Genomic DNA, 18,654 nt, shown 5'->3' on the forward strand with positions numbered 1-18,654 from the left:
TCCCGTAGTGTCCAGGGGTCTGCAGGGTAAATTGTCCCATGGTGTCCAGGGGTGTGCAGGGTAAATTGTCCCATGGTGTCCAGGGGTGTGCAGGGTAAATTGTCCCGTAGTGTCCAGGGGTGTCCAGGGTAAATTGTCCCGTAGTGTCCAGGGATGTCCAGGGTAAATTGTCCCATGGTGTCCAGGGGTGACCAGGGTAATTTGTCCCATAGTGTCCATGGGTGTCCAGGGTAAATTGTCCCGTAGTGTCCAGGGTAAATTGTCCCGTAGTGTCCAGGCGTGTGCAGGCTAAATTGTCCCATGGTATCCAGGGGTGTCCAGGGTAAATTGTCCCATGGTGTCCAGGGGTGACCAGGGTAAATTGTCCTGTAGTGTCCAGGGGTGTGCAGGGTAAATTGTCCCGTAGTGTCCAGGGGTGTGCAGGCTAAATTGTCCCATGGTGTCCAGGGCTGTGTAGGCTAAATTGTCCCATGGTGTCCAGGGGTATGCTGTGTAAATTGTCCCATAGTGGCCAGGGGTATGCAGGCTAAATTGTCCCATAGTGGCCAGGGGTATGCAGGGTAATTTGTCCCATAGTGGCCAGGGGTATCCAAGGTAAATTGTCCCGTAGTGTCCAGGGGTATGCAGGGTAAATTGTCCCATAGTGGCCAGGGATATGCAGGCCAGGTGGATTTTCCATGGGTAATGCAGAGTTATAGGGAGGGGGGAGGAGGTCTGGATCTGAGTGGGATGATCTTCGGAGGGTTGCTTCAGACTTGTTGGGCCGAATGGCCTCTTTCCCCACGGTAGGGATTCTCTGATTCTATGAATCTTTTTCCATTTCGATAATAAGCTTCTATTTTTATTCTTCCTAACAAAATGGACAATTTCATAAAACCTTACATTGTGCTCCATTTGCCGGATCTTTGCCCACTCACTTAACCTAGCGATATCCCTTTGCAACTACCTTATGTCCTCAAAGTTTGTGCGAAGATTTGTACTTATGGACCTTATGTCCTTTTCACAACCCACTTTCCTATTTGGACAAAAAAAATGAATGACCTGTGGGTGCTGGAAATCTGAAACAAAAAGTTCTGGAAAAGGTTCACTGGACTTGACGCATTAACTCGGCTATTTCTCCACAGATGCTGCCAGTGCTGCTGAGATTCTCCAGCAATATCTGCTTTTGTTTCACTTTCCTACCTATCTTTGTGGCATCAGCCATACCTTCAACCCTTCATCTAAGTCATAGAGTTATACAGTATGGAAGTGGACCCAATTCCTTCCTAACAGCATTGTAATTTCCCCCGCCCCCATTAATTACTTGCTCAAACTGTCTGCTCCTATCCCTCTCCATGAGTATAGTAAAGATCATAGAGTTGTGATCACTATCACCTTCACTATCACCGAAATGGTCTCTCACCGAGAGGTGTGACAATGCACCAAATCCCATATGGCCTCCCCTCTAGTCGGCCTATCTACATATTGATTAGCAATGCCACTCCTCCACCACTTTTACCTTCTCCCGTGTTCCTTTTGAAACATCTAAACCCTTGAACATCCAACAACCAATCCTGCCCCTGTGATATCCAAGTCTCCGTAATGGCCATAGCATCATAGTTCCAAGTACTGATCCATGCTCTTGAGTTTGTCACCCTTATTCCTGACATTTGCATTAAAATAGACACACTTCAACCCATCACACTGACTGCACCTTTGCCTGATCAAGTGCCTTTCCCTCCTCACAGACTCTCTGCACGTTGTATCTGGCTATTCACAACCTGCTGTATCATCTGATCCATAGCTTAGGTTCCCATCCCCCTTCCAAACTCTCCCGAAGAGCTCTGGCAAACCTCTCGCCCACGGTATTGGTAATCCCTTCTGTTCAGATACAACCTGTCCTTCTTCTACGGTCCCACACTCTCCAGAAGCTATCCCAACAGTCCACATATAGAACATAGAACATAGAAAAGTACAGCACAGAACATATCCTTTGGCCCGCGATGTTGTGCCGAGGTTTAATTGTAATGTAAAATAAAATAAACTAACCTACGCATCCCTCAACTCACTGCTCTCCATGTGCCTGTCCAGCAGTCACTTAAATGTCCCTAATGACTCTGCCTCCACCACCGCTGGCAACACATTCCATGCATTCACAACTATCTGCGTAAAGAACCTACCTCTGACTTCTCCCCTATACCTTTCCCCTAATATCTTAAAACTAAGACCCCTCGTACCAGTCAATCCTGCCCTGGGGAAATGTCTCTGGCTATTGACTCTATCCATTCCCCTCATTATTTTGTACACCTCGATCAGGTCTCCTCTCTTCCTCATTCTCTCCAGAGAGAAAAGTCCAAGCTAATTCAACCTTTCTTCATAAGGCAAGCCCTCCAGTCCAGGCAGCATCCTGGTAAACCTTCTTTGCACCCTGTCCAAAGCCTCTGTATCTTTCCTATAGTAGGACAACCAGAACTGGACACAATACTCCAAGTGTAGCCTCACCAGGGTTTTGTAGAGCTGTAGCACAACCTTGTGGCTCTTAAACTGGATCCCCCTGTTAATGAAAGTCAAAACACCATATGCTTTCTTAACAACCTTATCCACTTGGGCAACTTTGAGGTATTTATGCACTTGCACACCCAGATCCCTCTGTTCCTCCACACTGCCAAGATTCCTGTCTTTAATCCTATATTCAGCATTTGAGTTCGACCTTCCAAAATGTATCACTTCGCATTTATCCAGGTTTAACTCCATCTGCCATTTCTCAGCCCAGCTCTGCACCCTGTCTGTGTCACACTGCAGCCTGCAGTAGCCCTCGATACTATCGACGACACCTCCAACCTTTGTGTCATCTGCAAATTTACTAACCCACCCCTCAACCTCCTCATCCAAGTCATTTATAAAAACTACAAAGAGCAGAGGCCCAAGAACAGAGTCCTGCGGGACCCCACTCAACACTGGCCTCCAGGCAGAATACTTTCCATCTACAACCAGTCTCTGCCTTCTGTCAGCCAGCCAATTCTGAATCCAGATAGCCAAATCTCCCTGTATCCCATACTTCCTGACTTTATGAATGAGCCTACCATGGGGAACCTAATCAAATGCCTTGCTGAAATCCATATACACCACATCCACTGCTCAACCTTTGTTGACCTGTCTTGTCACCATTTCAAAGAACTCAATAATAAGGTTTGTAAGGCATGACCTGCCCCTCGCAAAGTCACGCTGACTGCCTTTAATCACACTATGCTTTGCCAAATAGTCATAAATCCCATCCCTCAGAATTCTTTCCAAAACTTTGCTGACAACAGACGTAAGACCGACTGGTCTGTAATTGCCGGGGATTTCCCTATTACCCTTCGTGAAAAGAGGAACAATATTCGCCTCCTTCCAATTCTCCGGTATGGCTCCTGTGGAGAGGGAGGAGGCAAATATCCTCGCCAGCGGCTTAGCAACCTCTTTTTCTCACTTCCTGGGGCAGTCTAGGATAAATCTGGTCTGGCCCTGGGGACTTATCAATCTTAATGTTTGCCAAAATTTCCAGCACATCAACTTCATCAATCTTGATCTGGTCAAGCCTGTATCCCAGCTCCTCAAAGTTCTCATTCACAACAAGGTCCCTTTCCTAAGAGAAAACTGAAACAAAATACTCATTTAAGGCTTCTCCTATCTGCTGAGACTCCATAAATAAGTTCCCTAAGCTATCCCTGATCAGCCCGACCTTCTCCCTGATCATTCTCTTATTCCTCACGTATGAGGAAAATGCCTTTGGGTTCTCCCTAATCCTTCCTGCCAAGCCTTTTTCGTGCCCCCACCTAATTCTCCTCAGTCCATTTCTGAGCTCCTTTCTAGCAAGCCTGTAATTCTCTAAAGCTGTGCTAGATCCTTGCTTCCTCCACCTTACGTAAGCTGCCTTCTTCCTTTTGATGAGAAGCTCCTCTGTTCTCGTCATCCAAAGTTCCTTAATAGACAATAGGTGCAGGTCTAGGCCATTCTGCCCTTCGAGCCAGCACCACCATTTATTATGATCATGGCTGATCATCCTCATTCAGTATCCTGGTCCTGCCTTATCCCCATAACCCTTGATTCCACTATCTCTAAGAGCTCTATCCAACTCTTTCTTGAAAGTATCCAGAGACTTGGCCTCCACAGCCTTCTGGGGCAGAGGATTCCATACACCCACCACTCTCTGGGTGAAGTAGTTTCTCCTGAACTCTGGTTCTAAGTGACCTACCCCTTAATCTTACTGCTTCTTACCTGTCTCAGTGGAATAAATGTGTGCATCACTTGCAACAACTGCTTCTTAAACAGCCTCCACATGTCTGCTGTGCCCTTTCTGTGGAACAATTTCGGTAACTGCTCCTTTCCCTCTCTAAGGCTACGTTAAATGTTAGGCACTTTTGATCACTGTCACAAGTGCTCTCCCACCGCGAGATCTGATACCTGTCCTGGCTCATTGCCGAGCACCAAATCCAAAATGGACTCCCCCCTCATTGGTCTGTCTACATACTGAGTTAGGAAACCTTCCTAAACACACCTGACAAAAACGGCTCCATCCAAACCATCTGCACTAAGGAGGTTCCAGTCAATATTGGGAAAGTTGAAATCACCCATAACAACAACCCTGCTACATCTGCATTTTTCCAGAATCTGCCCGCCTATGAGTTCTTTAATCTCTCTACTGCTATTAGGGGGTCTGTAGAAAACCCCCAGTGAGGTGGCTGCTCCCTTGCTGTTCCTAACTTCCACCCATTCTGACTCAGCAGGCAGACCTTCCACAACAACCTTCATTTGTGTAGCTGTGATGCACTCTGTGATTAGTAATGCTACATCCCCTCCTCTTTTTCCACCCTGTTCTTTTTAAATGTTCTAAACCTTGGAACATCAAGCAACCCTTCCTGCCCCTGTGAAACCCACATCTCAGTTATGGCCACAACATCGTATCCCCAAGTACTAATCCATGCTCTAAGTTTGTCACTCTTATGTCTGACACTCCTTGCATTGAAGCAGACACACTTTAACCAATCCCTTTGTTTCATCACATGAGAAACCTTCCCGATAGATTCACTACATCCTGTCACTGCCCCATCTGCAACTGTTCCCCTCTTAGATACATGGCTCTGATTCCCACACTCCCTGTCAATCTGAAGCCCTCCCTCCTACACCAGCCCTGTAGACACGTGTTCAGTTGCACTCACTCTCTGTTCCTAGTTAAAAATCACACAACACCAGGTAATAGTCCAACAGGTTCAATTGGGAGCACTAACTTTCGGAGCGCTGCTCCTTCATCAGGTGGTTGAGGAGGACACAATTGTAGGACACAGAATTTATAGCAAAAGTTTACAGTGTGATGTAATTGAAATTATACATTGAAAAATATCTTGATTGTTTGTTGAGTCTCTCATCTGTTAGAATGACCATGATAGTTTCACTTCTTTCATATGTAAATCACAAAACTTTTTTTAAAAGTGGTGGGGGGTTGTGAGTGTCTGTGAGAGAGAGTGTATATGTGTGTGTGTGAGTGTAAGGTGGTCTAAGTATGTGAGAGGGTGCATGTGTGAGTGTGGGAGTTTGTGAGTGTCTAGGGTGGAGGGTTGTGAGTGTCTGTGAGAGAGAGTATATATGTGCGTGTGTGAGTGTAAGGTGGTCTAAGTCTGACAGAGGGTGCATATGTGAATGTGGGACTGTGCCTGTAGGAATGTGTGTGAGTGTCTATGTATATGTGTGTGTACAGGAGTGTGTGTGCGTGCGCGCGCATGCTTCCAGTTAAACCTGTTGGATTAAAACCTGGTGTTATGTGATTTTTAACTTTGTACACCCCAGTCCAATACCGGCATCTCTAAATCATCTCTGTTCCTAGCCTCACTAGTCCATGGCACCAGTAGCAATCCTGAGATTGCTACTCTGCTCATCCTGTCTTCTAGCTTCCAACCGAAGACACTATATTCTCTTTTCAGGTCCTCATCCCTTTCCCTACCTATGTCATTGATACCAATGTGTACCATGCCTTCTGGCTGCTCTCTCTCCCCCTTAAGAATCCTGTAGACTCGATCTAAGACATCCCTGACCCTGGCACCCGGGAGGCAACACACCATCTGGGAGTCTCACTTGCGACCGCAGAATGTCCTGTCTGTTCCTCTCACGATTGAATCTCCTCTCACTATTGCTTTCCTATTCTCCCTCTTCCCCTCTGAGCCACAGAGCCAGGCTCAGTGCCATAAACCTGGGCCCTGTTGCTTTCCCCTAGTAGGTCATCCCCCCAACAGTATCCAAAGTGGGTAAACTCATTATTGAGGGGAAATGGCCACAGGGAACCCCTGCACCATCTGCCTATTCTCTTTCCCTCTCCTGAGGGAATCGAAGTATGAGTGTGATAATTCCATGATTAGCAGTGCACACAATATCCAGGATAGCAAGTGGGAATGGATATGCAGGTACTATAGCGGTTAGATATGCCAGAGAATCAGTGAAACTACCCAGGTATTTCCCTCACCTGCTCTGAATGATTGGCTCTTTGCTGGTCCTTAATTCTGGTCCATGTTTTGCTGTCATTGGCAAGTTACACCTGATGGGATTTGTTGACAAAGTACGGGAGACAACTCCTGATAGCTGTTTGCTTGGAGACTGGGACATCTGTGACGGTATCCCCTTCCACATTTGCGTAATCTCAGTCCTGTGATCTAATCCAACCTGGCTGTCGATTCCTTCCCCTGTGATCCTCAACATTCTGCTTGCACGGTCAGTGGGATTTGCCTCCTCCTCACTGAAAACTGAGAGAGCAGAGAAAACAAAAACTGAAATTGAAAACCACAGCAACTCCAAGTAAAGTTTTCTGTTGAGCCTGATGTTTTGACCTTGGCAATTAATCATCAATATGTTAGTCACACATGGTGATGAACACTGCTAATCAATCCTAAATATGCAGAAGTGAATACTCTAGTCTCCATTAAAACATACTCATAGGTTAGTTTTTTTTAAAATTCATTCAGAGGCTGCAGACATCACTGGCTGGGCCAGATTCAATTCCCACTTCCTAGTTCCCGTTGAGAATATGGTGCTGCTGCCTTCTTGAACGACTGCAGTCCATTAGCGAAACTACACACAGCAGCTGGGAGCGATCAGGGCCTGATCAGCTGCATATTTGATTTTCGGACTTAAAAAACTTATAAATCTTTATCTGTTTTGTTTTGTAAAACTACAATTCTGAGTAGGGTGAAAGTTTTTCTTATATATTTTACTGAAATCTATCTCTTGATTAAATTTTTAATATAAAAGATAGGTATCAAGTTATCTGAGAGCAGTGTTTTTGAGCAGTAAGACTGCGCTAATACTGAGTTTTTGAGAAAGTGTGTTCTGATTGATTTTGGTGCATATTCTGGGTCTGTAGCTTGCTTCAAGGTGAAGAGATAGCTTTTGTAGAGCAATGTGTTCCTCCTGCTGGATGTAGGATATTAAGGAGAATTTCAATGTTCCTGATGATTAGGTCTGCAGGAAGTATATTTGGATGTGAATCATATTGGATTGCATGGATTGGAAAGGGGGACAGTTAGAGTCAAGGTGGAACTTACATGAACCAAGGGGTGTGGTGGATGGCAGTTTCAGGAAGGTGGAGAAACCCCAGATACAGTTGGGTAGATGGGTTACTGTTAGGAAAGGTAGGAGGAGTAGGCAGATAGTGCAGGAGTCTCCTGTGGCTAATCCCATCTCAAAAATGTCTATTGTTTCAGATAATGTTGGGAGTGATGGACTCTCAAGGGAATGTAGCACTGATAGCCGAGTTCCTGTGCTCTCCTGTAATGAGGGTTATGTCAGGTTCCAAACAATCAATTGTGAAAGGGACTCTCAAGAGACAGATGTTTCTGCAGCCAACAGTGATATATCAGAATGGTGCGTTGCTTCCCTGATGCCAGGGTCCAGCATGTCTCAGGGAAGTTGCAGATTGTTTTAAAGGGGAGAGTGACCAGAAAGAGGTTGTTGTACATGTTAGTACTAACAACATAGGAAGAGAAAAGGAGGAGGCTCTGCAAAGGTAATTTGGAAATTAGGCAGGAGGTTAAAAAGTAGATCCTCAAGGTCCCTCCAAAGACACAGTGAGAAAAGAGATCAGTCTGAGGCCAGTACAGTTGAGAAGAGGAGCAAGTCAAATAGCCAAGGGGCATGGCAGAGAACAAGGCAAAATCGATAAAGTAATTAGGTAAATTGTTTTTATTTTAATGCAAAAGGCCTAACATGTAAGGCAGATGAATTCAGGGCATGGTTCAGAACAAGGGACTACCATACCATATCATACAGAAATGTGGCTCAGGGATGGACAGGACTTAAAGTTCCAGGGTATATCGGGAGGATAGAAAGGGAGGCTAGAGAGGAGGGCATGTGGCGTTTTTGTTTAAGGATAACATTACGGCTGTACTTAGGGTGGATATTCTTGGGCGATCATCCGGAGAAGCTATATGGGTGGAACTGGGAGATGAGAAAGGGGTGATCACATATTGGGATGGTACTATAGCCAGGAGAAAGTGAAGACTGCAGATGCTGGAGATCAGAGCTTAAAAAGGTGTTGCTGGAAAAGCGCAGCAGGTCAGGCAACATCAAAGGAACAGGAGAATCGATGTTTCGGGCATAAGCCCTTCTTCAGGAATGAGGAGGGTGTGCCAAGCAGGCATAGATAAAAGGTAGGGAGGAGGGACTTGGGGGAGGGGCGCTGGGAATACGATAGGTGGAAGGAGGTTAAGCTGAGGGTGATAGGCCGGAGATGGGGGCGGAGAGGTCGGGAAGAAGATTGCAGGTCAAGAAGGCGGTGCTGAGTCTGAGGGTTGGGACTGAGAAAAGGTGGGGGGAGGGGAAATGAGAAAGCTGAAGAAATCTGCATTCATCTCTTGTGGTTGGAGGGTTCCTCGGCGGAAGATGAGGCGCTCTTCCTCCAGGCGTCATGTTGCCATGGTCTGGCGATGTAGGAGGCCAAGGACCTGCATGTCCTTGGTGGAGTGGGAGGGGGAGTTAAAGTGTTCAGCGGTTGGGTTGGTTGGTGCAGATGTCCCAGAGGTGTTCTCTGAAACGTTCCGCAAGTAGGTGGAATGTGGTACTATAGCCACCCCCAATAGTCAGCAGGAAATTGAGAAGCGAATATGTAATATGGAGATCTCAGATATGGAAGGTTGTAATGGAAGGGGGTTTTAACTTTCCAAACATTGCCTGGGACTGCCATAATGTTAAGAGTTTGGATGTAGAGGAATTAGTTAAGTGTGTACAAGGAAATTTTCTTATCCAGTATATGGATGCACCTATCAGGCTGTTAATTGGCTTAGGAAAAGGGTTCCCACCTTCAAGAACTGTCAATCAATCAAATGGAAGGCCACTCCCTGGTCCCAGTAACTCTGTCCAGTCCTCAATGACAATTGTCAATGTTGCATTATTCAGAGTTTTTGCTGGGGCCAGTCAGGTGGGTTCCAGTGACAGGGATGGAAGATTGGGGTAAGAAGCAAGGATGGGTAGTGGGGGAACAATATTTGAGTAGCACTGGATGGTTTGAATCCCCATTGGGCACAAAATAGACATGATGAGTAGCCCCATTCAGTCTACAAGCATTACCCTGATAATCCTGTCAATAGAATTCTCGAACCTGAATCCTTGTCTGACATCCGTGTCCTTGGTCTGCTGTAATACACGAATGAACTGCTGAACACATGCATGAGAAACAGCCCCTCTTGTTTCAACTCAGCACCCTCCAGCTGCTTAGACTTAACATTGAGTTCAACAGTTTTAAATCATAAATTCGGCCTTCATTTTGCATTTTGTTTTTGCTGCTTTGGTTTCATCATATTCCTTTCTTTGTGTTCAGACAGCTGCTAATTAACCATTCACACCACATCTGGGCACATCTTTGTTTCTTTACTTCATTCATTATCACTCCCTTTGGCTGTCATACCATGAATCCTTTCAACATTTTATCTCTCCCATTTTACACCCTATTACAGGGCAGAAGTGGGTCCTGCAGATGCTGGAGATTAGAGTCAAGATTAGAGTGGTGCTGGAAAATGACAACAGGTCAGGCAGCATCCGAGGAGTAGGAAATTCCTGATGAAGGGCTTTTGCCTGAAACGTTGATTTTCCTGCTCCTCAGATGCTACCTGATCTGCTGTGCTTTTCCAACATCACTCTAATCTTGACCCTATTACAGACCTTACCTTTTAATCTTTCTCACCTCCACCTCCCTTTCACTTACTCAATTCTGATCCAGGGATTCTTGATGTGAAATGTTCACTCATTCTCTCTCCACAAGTGGTGCCTGATATGCTGAGTATTTCCAGCATTTTAGCATTTTCTGTCTTAATTGCAGATTACCAATATTCACAGTATTTGTGTTTACACTGAATATCAGACTTTACTATTTCACATGGAATCGCTTTACTGACCTCAACTTGTTGCCATCATCAAGCCTAAAGCAAGGGGCACATTAGTGATCAAAAATATCATTTTAATCAATTGCCACACTGTTAAAGTGTAATCACTATTCAGAACAGCACAGATAAAAGAGCAACACAAGACATTTGTCACAGAACTAGTGAAAATTATTTGGATTCATTACTGTCTTCATCGTCTTCCTGGGAAATTGCTTTGTTGGGTGACATTTTGAGGATTCAGCAAATTTGTGTGGGCAGCTCATCACAAGTTGATGCATTGAGTCACTCTGCAGCATATATTAACAATTCCTTCAGCTTTCCTGGGATTTATTCACTATTTATTGTTGTTCCAATTCTGTCTTCTGCTGTAAACACTAGATCTGTTCAATCTGCTTTCATCTTCGCTGTATTGTCACCAGCATTTAGAATCGGACCAAGACAAATATCAATCCTCGAGTGCTCTATTCATTGTGCTGTCATGGGATGTCCCACTTGTTCCAGGATTCTTCAACAAAATGACTTTACTCAGGATTTTTTCAAGGCAAACAGGCATCGAAATCAAAGGGCCTCTCTTCCGAATAACTAGCACCAGATCAGAGCCGGTTCATAGATACCTTAGCACAATCCACAAGGTTAAATGCCATTCCTGACCCAGGGGTCCCCAAGTTGAATATTGTAAAAAAGAGTTTACACAATCTATTAAAATTCTTGACACATAGCTCCATGGAATTATTATCTTTTTTTCTGAAATCTATTGAAATCTAACCCTATTTCATGAACAATTAAAGGACCACCTCTCTTATAAATTTTAATCCAAGATTATATCCTGGATTTCAAAGGCCCAATCCTTTGTTTACAGTACAAATAGTGTACATTTAGCCTAAAAACAGTTTACTTATGATTTTACTTCCCATAAGAAGTGGCAACATCAAACTCGATGACTTTTTCTATTCCTTAGTAAGAGCATAACTCTTGGCACATCCATTTCTTACTTCCACTGGTCAAAGTTCCCCACTCTGAGACCATCAGAGGATAATCACACACCAATAATTTGCATTGACTTTCTGCTATTTCCACAATATGGACAGGATTTTAAGTTTTATCTGAATCTTTTTTTCTTAGCTTCCAACTTTCACCGTTAGGCAGCCGTTCTGTCACTCTGTAATGTGCTAGTTGGTAAAGGATGGAACTGGAATCAATCTTTGTACACTCATATAAGCACTGATTCACACAGTTAGAGATTACAAACCAATATCTTCTAAAGTTACTTGATAAAAGGTGGAGCTGGAAAGGTACAGTAGGTCAGGCAACGTTGGAGAAGCAGGAAAGTCGATGCTTCGATTGGGGGCCCTTCGTCAGATCTAAATTTACTTCCACAATTGTAGTCTGTGTCGATAATAGCAGCAAAGTTGATGCCTATCATTCAGCTACAATTAATAATAATTCACCAATGGTATATTGCAAAATACCTACCTCTGAGGCTCTATAAGGCTCTGGTCAGGCCACATTTGGAGTATTGTGCACAGTTTTGGGGCCCATATCTCAGGAAGGATGCACTGGCCTTGGAGTGTGTTTAGAGGAGGTTCACAAGAATGGCCCCAGGAATGGAAAGCTTAACATATGAGGAATGTTTGAGGACTATGGGTCCATACTCGATGGAGTTTAGAAGAATGAGGGAGGATCTAATTAAAACTTACAGAGTACTGAATGGCTGGGACACAGTGGACATTGGGAAGATGTTTCCATTGGTAGGAGAGACTAGGACCCGAGGACACAGCCTTAGAGTAAAGGGAAGACCTTTTAGAATGGAGAGAAGGAGAAGCTTCTTTAGCCAGAGAGTGGTGAGTCTGTGGAATTCACTGCTACCAAAGGCTATGGAGACCAGGTAATTGAATATATTTAAGACGGAGTTAGATAGATTCTGGATTGTCAAGGGGATCAACTGTTATGGGGAAAAAGCAGGAGAATGGGGTTAAGAAACTTATCGGCCATGATTGAATTCCCAGTCCAGTGAAGTGGTTGAGGATTCCTCTGTAAATGTTTTTAAAGCTAAGAATGATAAGTTTTTGAACAGTAATGGAATCACGGGTTATGGTGAGAGGGTGAATAAGTGGAGCTGAAGCCATGGAAAGATCAGCCATGATCTTATTGAATGGTGCAGCAGGATCCAAGGGCCAGATGGCCTACTCCTGCTCCTAGTCCTTATGTTTTTGAATGGCAGAGCAGACAGATTGGGCTGAATAGTCTAATCTCTGCTTCTATGTCTTATGGTCTTAGGGTTTTAATATTAATAAATATTAATATCAATTTCTCCGTAACAAAAACAGACATTGCTGGAAAAGCTCAGCAGGTCTGGCTGCATCTGTGAAGAGAAATCAGAGTTAATGTTTCAGGTCTGGTAGCCCTTCCAAATTCACCATACCCACTTAAATACAAAATGTACAAATAATGTTCCTAGGAAATAACAACAAACACCAGCCTGGAAAGAACTTTACCTTGTTTCCCAGGACAAGGCTGACAGCTTCTGCCTTTATTCCCTAATCTACTAGTGGCCAAACCAGTTGGGACTGTCGACATGGTTTCAAACAAACATGCCTCCTCTTGATGACGGGGTTCAACATCATGTGAGTGTGCCTGCTCTACATGACCTGAGTCCTGTGTAGTCTGGTAATCGGTCATCGTTGAGGTGCATTCACTGCTACAAGATATTAAAAGAGCCTTTTAATAATCAACAACAAGACCAGGATTTGAGATGTTTACAATAATCTAGAAACACATTTTTTTGAAAAAGGGTCTGTGTAGTCATTGGTAAAGTTGTGAAACTTGTTTCATATGAGGTGGAGGGTTAGAGATAGGAGATAGAAATACAGAGAAGGACAGAATAGGGGAGTCCAAAGCTGGAGGGTATAGATTTAAGGTGAAAGGGGAAAGCTATAACAGGGACTTGAGATGTAACTTTCTCATGCAGAGGGTTGTGCATGTAAGGAATGAGCTGCCAGAGGAAGTGGTGGAGGCTGGTACAATAACAGCATTTAAAAGGCATCTGGATGGGTACATGAATGGGAAGGGTTCAGATAAATATGTCTCAAATGCTGGCAAATGTGACTGGATTAATTTAAGATATCTGATCAGCATGGATAAGTTGAACTGAAAGGTCTGTTTCCACGCAATGCAACTCTGTGACTCTATGACTCTACATACTGATAAAGTAGGATCAAGTAAATCGATTGGTTTATGTGCAGCAAATACAATTATATGAGAGCTCTAATTGTGCAATGGTAGTGTTATAAAGTTGAAGTCATGTACTGTACCTTTAAGAGAGAGAGAACGCTGTTCTGAACAGAGAGATTAATGTTTATGACTAGATGGCAGTCCCAGACTGAACTGAAAAATTGAAAATATGTAACATTTGGCTGTGAAATGGATACCGGAGTTTTGGTTGCTGTTTTGACAACAATTCAAATTTAACCAATCAGTTTAAATTATGCCCCAGGATACTAAAATCCAATCGAGTTTGAATTCATTGGTTTGCCAACATTGAACCAATGAGGTGATCCGATGTTGGGGGGTATAAGAATGTGGAAATTTTGAAAATTGGTGAGAGATACTGCCATAGAGAGAAATTGCTGGAGAGCTAATTGCCCATCTAACATCTTGCTCTTAAAGAAATTAGAAAACATTCTCTTTCAAAGGTACCTTTTCATGTGAAACATATTCACAGTAAAAAGAAAGATGACAACCCAGGGAGATCATCAGCCAGAAGAGTGAAGACATAGGAGAAAACAGAGGCTGTGTGGTTTTGAAATTAAGTTAATGTAAATTTAATAAGTGTCTTTTTGGAACAGTATATTTTTTATAGAGTTGGAGTCAAATAGTGAGCAATTAAGAGAAAGCAGGGCTTAGATTTGTGCATAGTTTTTGTTTAATGTTCACTTTCAGACTTAGGAGTTCTCTGTCACTCATACTTTAACGGGTGAGGTGAGCTTGTCTGGGTGTTTGGTTTAATTAATAGAGGGCTTCACCTCCGTGTCATAACAGTAATGACCCTATCCCTGAAGCAGGAGACCTGGGTTCAAGTACCACCTGCTCCAGAGGTGTGTAATAACATCTCAGCAACAGGTTGATTAAAATAAAACTGTGCAACTACACAGACTAGTTGTGTGGAAAGGCATGTCTCTGTACTTTAAATTCTGTGTAAAGTTCACTTGCCTGTATGAAAAATCATAATACAGAAGAACCTCAGTTATCTATATGAGTTTGGCGGACACTATTTTGTTCAGATAATTGATTATTTGTATAATCAATTTGACTCTAAACAAGCAAAGCCATACTGATCTAATTTTGTTCTGTACCAGAGAGTTTGATTAAATCTATAATTTTGATGAGCCTGCTACTTAACAAGCTAATCTTTGCATTCTGCAAATTGCAGGTTAAACTGAGTAGGGCTAAACTCTCACAATCACACAAATATATAAACTCCTAGCATTAAGCAAGGTCCTGAACAGCTTCTCCAAGCGCAAGGGCATTTATCAGTTTCTGCTGAACTCAGAGTCGTGATAGAAAGACAGAAGCATCGCCTTATGCATGTGTTTACTTTCTCTGCCATTTGTTTCAAGAACTGCACGGTAGAGTGATGAGAATAAAGCACTTACTTTTGCAAAGGGCTGTGTAACCAACCCTTATGTAAAAACAAAATCCAGTCATTGACTGTTGAGGTGCTTGCGTTTCTTTGTTTTTGCCAGCATTTTCACATGTTTCTCAGCACAGGTAATCCAAATTCACTTACCTCTTTGATGTAACGTTTTTACGGGACCTGGAGATCTTGTTTGGATCATCTGAAATTCAGATAGTTGCTATTCGGATAATTGAGGTCCCTCTATATGTGGAAGAGTGAGGGTCAGCTAGTAGGATCTCAACCTTTGAATCGTGAAGGCTGCTGGTTAAAACTGGATTCTAGGATTTGAGATCACGAGCACCCAGATATGATTTATATTTTTGGACTAGTAAGCCAGAGAATGTGAAGTTAAATTTAAACCTTGAGAATTTCAATTCAGTTTTGACTCAATTAAAATGTTCAAAATGGTATTAAAACAGATGAAGAAGAGACTATGGAATGGAGAAAGGAAAAAAAAAAGTGATGCTGATGTAGTAAAGGTGAAATGGAGTTAGCCTTCCAGGCTAGCTTTCTATAATTATGAAAATCACACTATTAGTTCAAACCTGAACCTTCCCACTTACCTTAAGCTACTTGCTCTTAGAAGGACTGGAGGCACAGCAAAAACTTTATAGAAAGTTTCTACATGCATAAAAACACAAAAGCATGGAAATCAGTCTTGTTTTATCATTTTTGGTATCCTTATGTTAATTCAATGCAGTTAATATTGGCATTAAAGCAGAAATGATATTGACATGTTGGAATAACCACATTTTAAGTTTGATGAGAAAGGAACTCTATCTGTTTGATCCTGCAAGCTGATTGCTCAGGAGAAGCCCTTTCTTCAGACTCCACCAGACCAATTTAGACTGTTTCCCTCATATACATGTTCATCCAGGTACAGTTATGAAAAAAGGTGCCTCACTGAAAGCTTGCACATTACTGTGTTCCTGGCCTTAAAATATAACACTGCAATACAACAATATGTAACAGACATGCTTATATAACCTTGACAAGCAGGAGGCTGGAAGAACACAGCAAGCCAGGCAGCATCGGGGGTGGAAGAGCCAATGTTGACCTCTCCACCTCCTGATGCTGCCTGGCTTGTTGTGTTCTTCCAGCCTCCTGCTTGTTTACTTGGATGCCAGCATCTGTGGGTTTTTTTGTCTCATGCTTATATAATCAGCTTTGTCTCAGTGCAGCACATTTCAACTTTGAGTCAGAAAGTTGTGGGTTAAGGTTTTACTTGCGAAACTTGAACACAAAGAACTGCGCCCTAACACTGTTATTTTAGTCAAGTCTAATAGAGGGTTTCTCTCCAAAACCCCTCATGAATTTTATCACGCTATTGTCCCAAACCTAACTCATTAACTATCTACGATATCATGACGATATCCACTTCTCCACGGACAGGCTGTGCATGTGGTCACTGCACATGGAGATGGGCATGGAGGTATAATCTTGTCACATGGTGGCAGCAGGGTGGAAGGTGTCCGGCTTCCTGACCCATCTGTTTCTATCACCAGGCCAGCCACGTCCTGTTCTTTACATTTTTGTTCCTAACATCAGGTTAATCTTTCCTTCTATTGGAGGCTTTGAGTAAGGAAGGAGGCTCTGCGAGGCTGTTTTGGTGGATCTGGCCATGCTTCATGGCAGCATCCTGGTCGGTCTTCATCTGGATTGCTTCGGTGCCAGCTTGAAGACAGTGTGGGTCTGGGCCCCGGATTCCAATGAACGGCCAGGGTCTCCTGTTAGCGGCTTCGGCATCACCCTGTGACCTCATGTAGCGTTTCTTCAGCATTGTGGGGACAGCTCGGGATTCCAGTAGCGGAATCAGGTCCTCAAACTCGGCTGTGAAATGGACTAATTCCTCTCTGTTCAAAATTTCTTATTTTTTTATGTACTATCATGGGGACTGTTATTCTAAACTTTTTATTTCTTTCTAATTTTTTTAGTGATTTTGTACTTTGCAATGCTGGGCTTCTTATTTCATTATTTGCCTAATTTTTCAAAAGGATTTTTTCTCAATAATCTGTACCTGGGTATCGTGTAGCTAAGATGACACCATAAGTGGCAAATTGTAACCTTTTCACTGTACTCATATGAGTACATGTGACAATAAAGCCAATCTATTCAATTATTTTCCAGTGGTGTAAGTGGTGAGCTGGGAGTTACCAGTTAATTAATCTGATTTTCAATGCGGAAATTATCAACATTTAGTTTCTGGGGTGGCATGGTAGCTCAGTGGTTAGTACTGCTACCTTACAGTCCCAGGTTCAATTCCAGCCTTGGGTAACTGTGTGGAATCTAATCTCAGTTGCTATCCAATGGACAGGAAATGGGAAACTGCATATTAATGAGGTGAAATTAAGTAATAATGAGGGTGATAATACAGTATAATAGGCCTCTCAGTACCCAGAATCTCACCACATCATTGGAAAATGAAATGTTTTGCTCTGGTCCTGAAAAGCTCCTCACTGCTGCTCCCACACAGTCACAGAATCCATGTTTTGGAAGAAAGGAGTTTGATCCGTATTGTCAATGCTGTTTGTGTAGCTGTGGGGTCCAGCAGAACGCAGACAAACTGGAGCCAGGGACTTATTTACAAGTGAAACTGATTTGCTTGTAGACTAGGGACTAGGACCCAATTACCAATGACAAAGGTCCTCTGCCTGGCCAACAGCAAGATAACTGATTTTCAGTTAGCTGTACAGCTTAGGCTGTGCATAAGACAGAGAAGCCAGTTCAGTTCAGAGGAAAAAACAGCAGATCTTCAGCCGCCAAAAACTCTCTCAGTTAGCTACTTTAAACCATAAGAAAGCAATCTTTTTTTTAGCAGATGCTGCAAGTTGTGACTCTGAATCAAATATGTCGGACACCTTTCATAATTGAAATAGCTGCCTGTGCCTCTCAAAAACCAATGGAATCATTCTTAAAAAGCAAGGTCAAAGAAAATCTTTCAATCAGCAAGAAGGAATCCAACAGATCTTATAAATGAAGACTATTAAACATTTTTCTAGTTTTCTGTTTATCTTTGTGTGTGCATAAGGGGAAGTTCATAAGTGGTACAGAGGTTTAATTTGTAGAGTTTACTAAATTTAATTGTTTACCTGTAGCTCAAATCTGATGACCTGTCATGAATGGTGATTTCTTGTTAAGTATAAAAGCTTGTCCATGCTTTCTATCAACCTCAGTTTAAAAATCAGTTACAGAGGAACCTCAATTATCCAAATACCAATTATCCAAAAATTGGATTATCTGAAGGAGATTTCGAGGTCCCGAAAGAAACATTACATCGAAGACGTGTTTCCAACAGTGATCACATCTTTTGTTTGCAGTGATTAAACAGGCACCTTCTCCAAATGACTGCTCTCCCGCCCTCTCTCTCTCCTCGCATTTTCCCTGGAGTTCTACAGAGGGGTGTACCCTAAACCCCACCCCTTCCCCAGATAATCTGACCAACATTGTCCTGTACAAGGCAAAGGTGGAACCCATCAAAAAGGTGCAGTAAAAAAAGGGGCGATGCTGAATGGGTGTGGGGGCGGGTGGGGGTGGGGTGGTGTTGGGGGAGCAGGTGGCGGTGCTGGACGGGTTTTGGGTGGGTGGGGATGGAGGTGGTGT

At 43.2% G+C, this 18,654-nt stretch overlaps 1 protein-coding gene across 1 annotated transcript in view; it reads right to left on the reverse strand.

The window, feature by feature from the left end:
* The window catches only part of LOC122553947 (cytosolic carboxypeptidase 3-like), a 123,766-nt gene that overhangs the window by 7,145 nt on the left and 97,967 nt on the right, over positions 1–18,654 (reverse strand). Inside the window, exon 21 of the mRNA XM_043698450.1 lies at positions 6,473–6,749. Coding sequence (XP_043554385.1) covers positions 6,473–6,749 — 277 coding nt within the window. The remainder of the gene's footprint in view (positions 1–6,472; positions 6,750–18,654) is intronic.

Source organism: Chiloscyllium plagiosum, chromosome 10 (assembly GCF_004010195.1).
Source record: "Chiloscyllium plagiosum isolate BGI_BamShark_2017 chromosome 10, ASM401019v2, whole genome shotgun sequence".
Taxonomy (NCBI): domain Eukaryota; kingdom Metazoa; phylum Chordata; class Chondrichthyes; order Orectolobiformes; family Hemiscylliidae; genus Chiloscyllium; species Chiloscyllium plagiosum.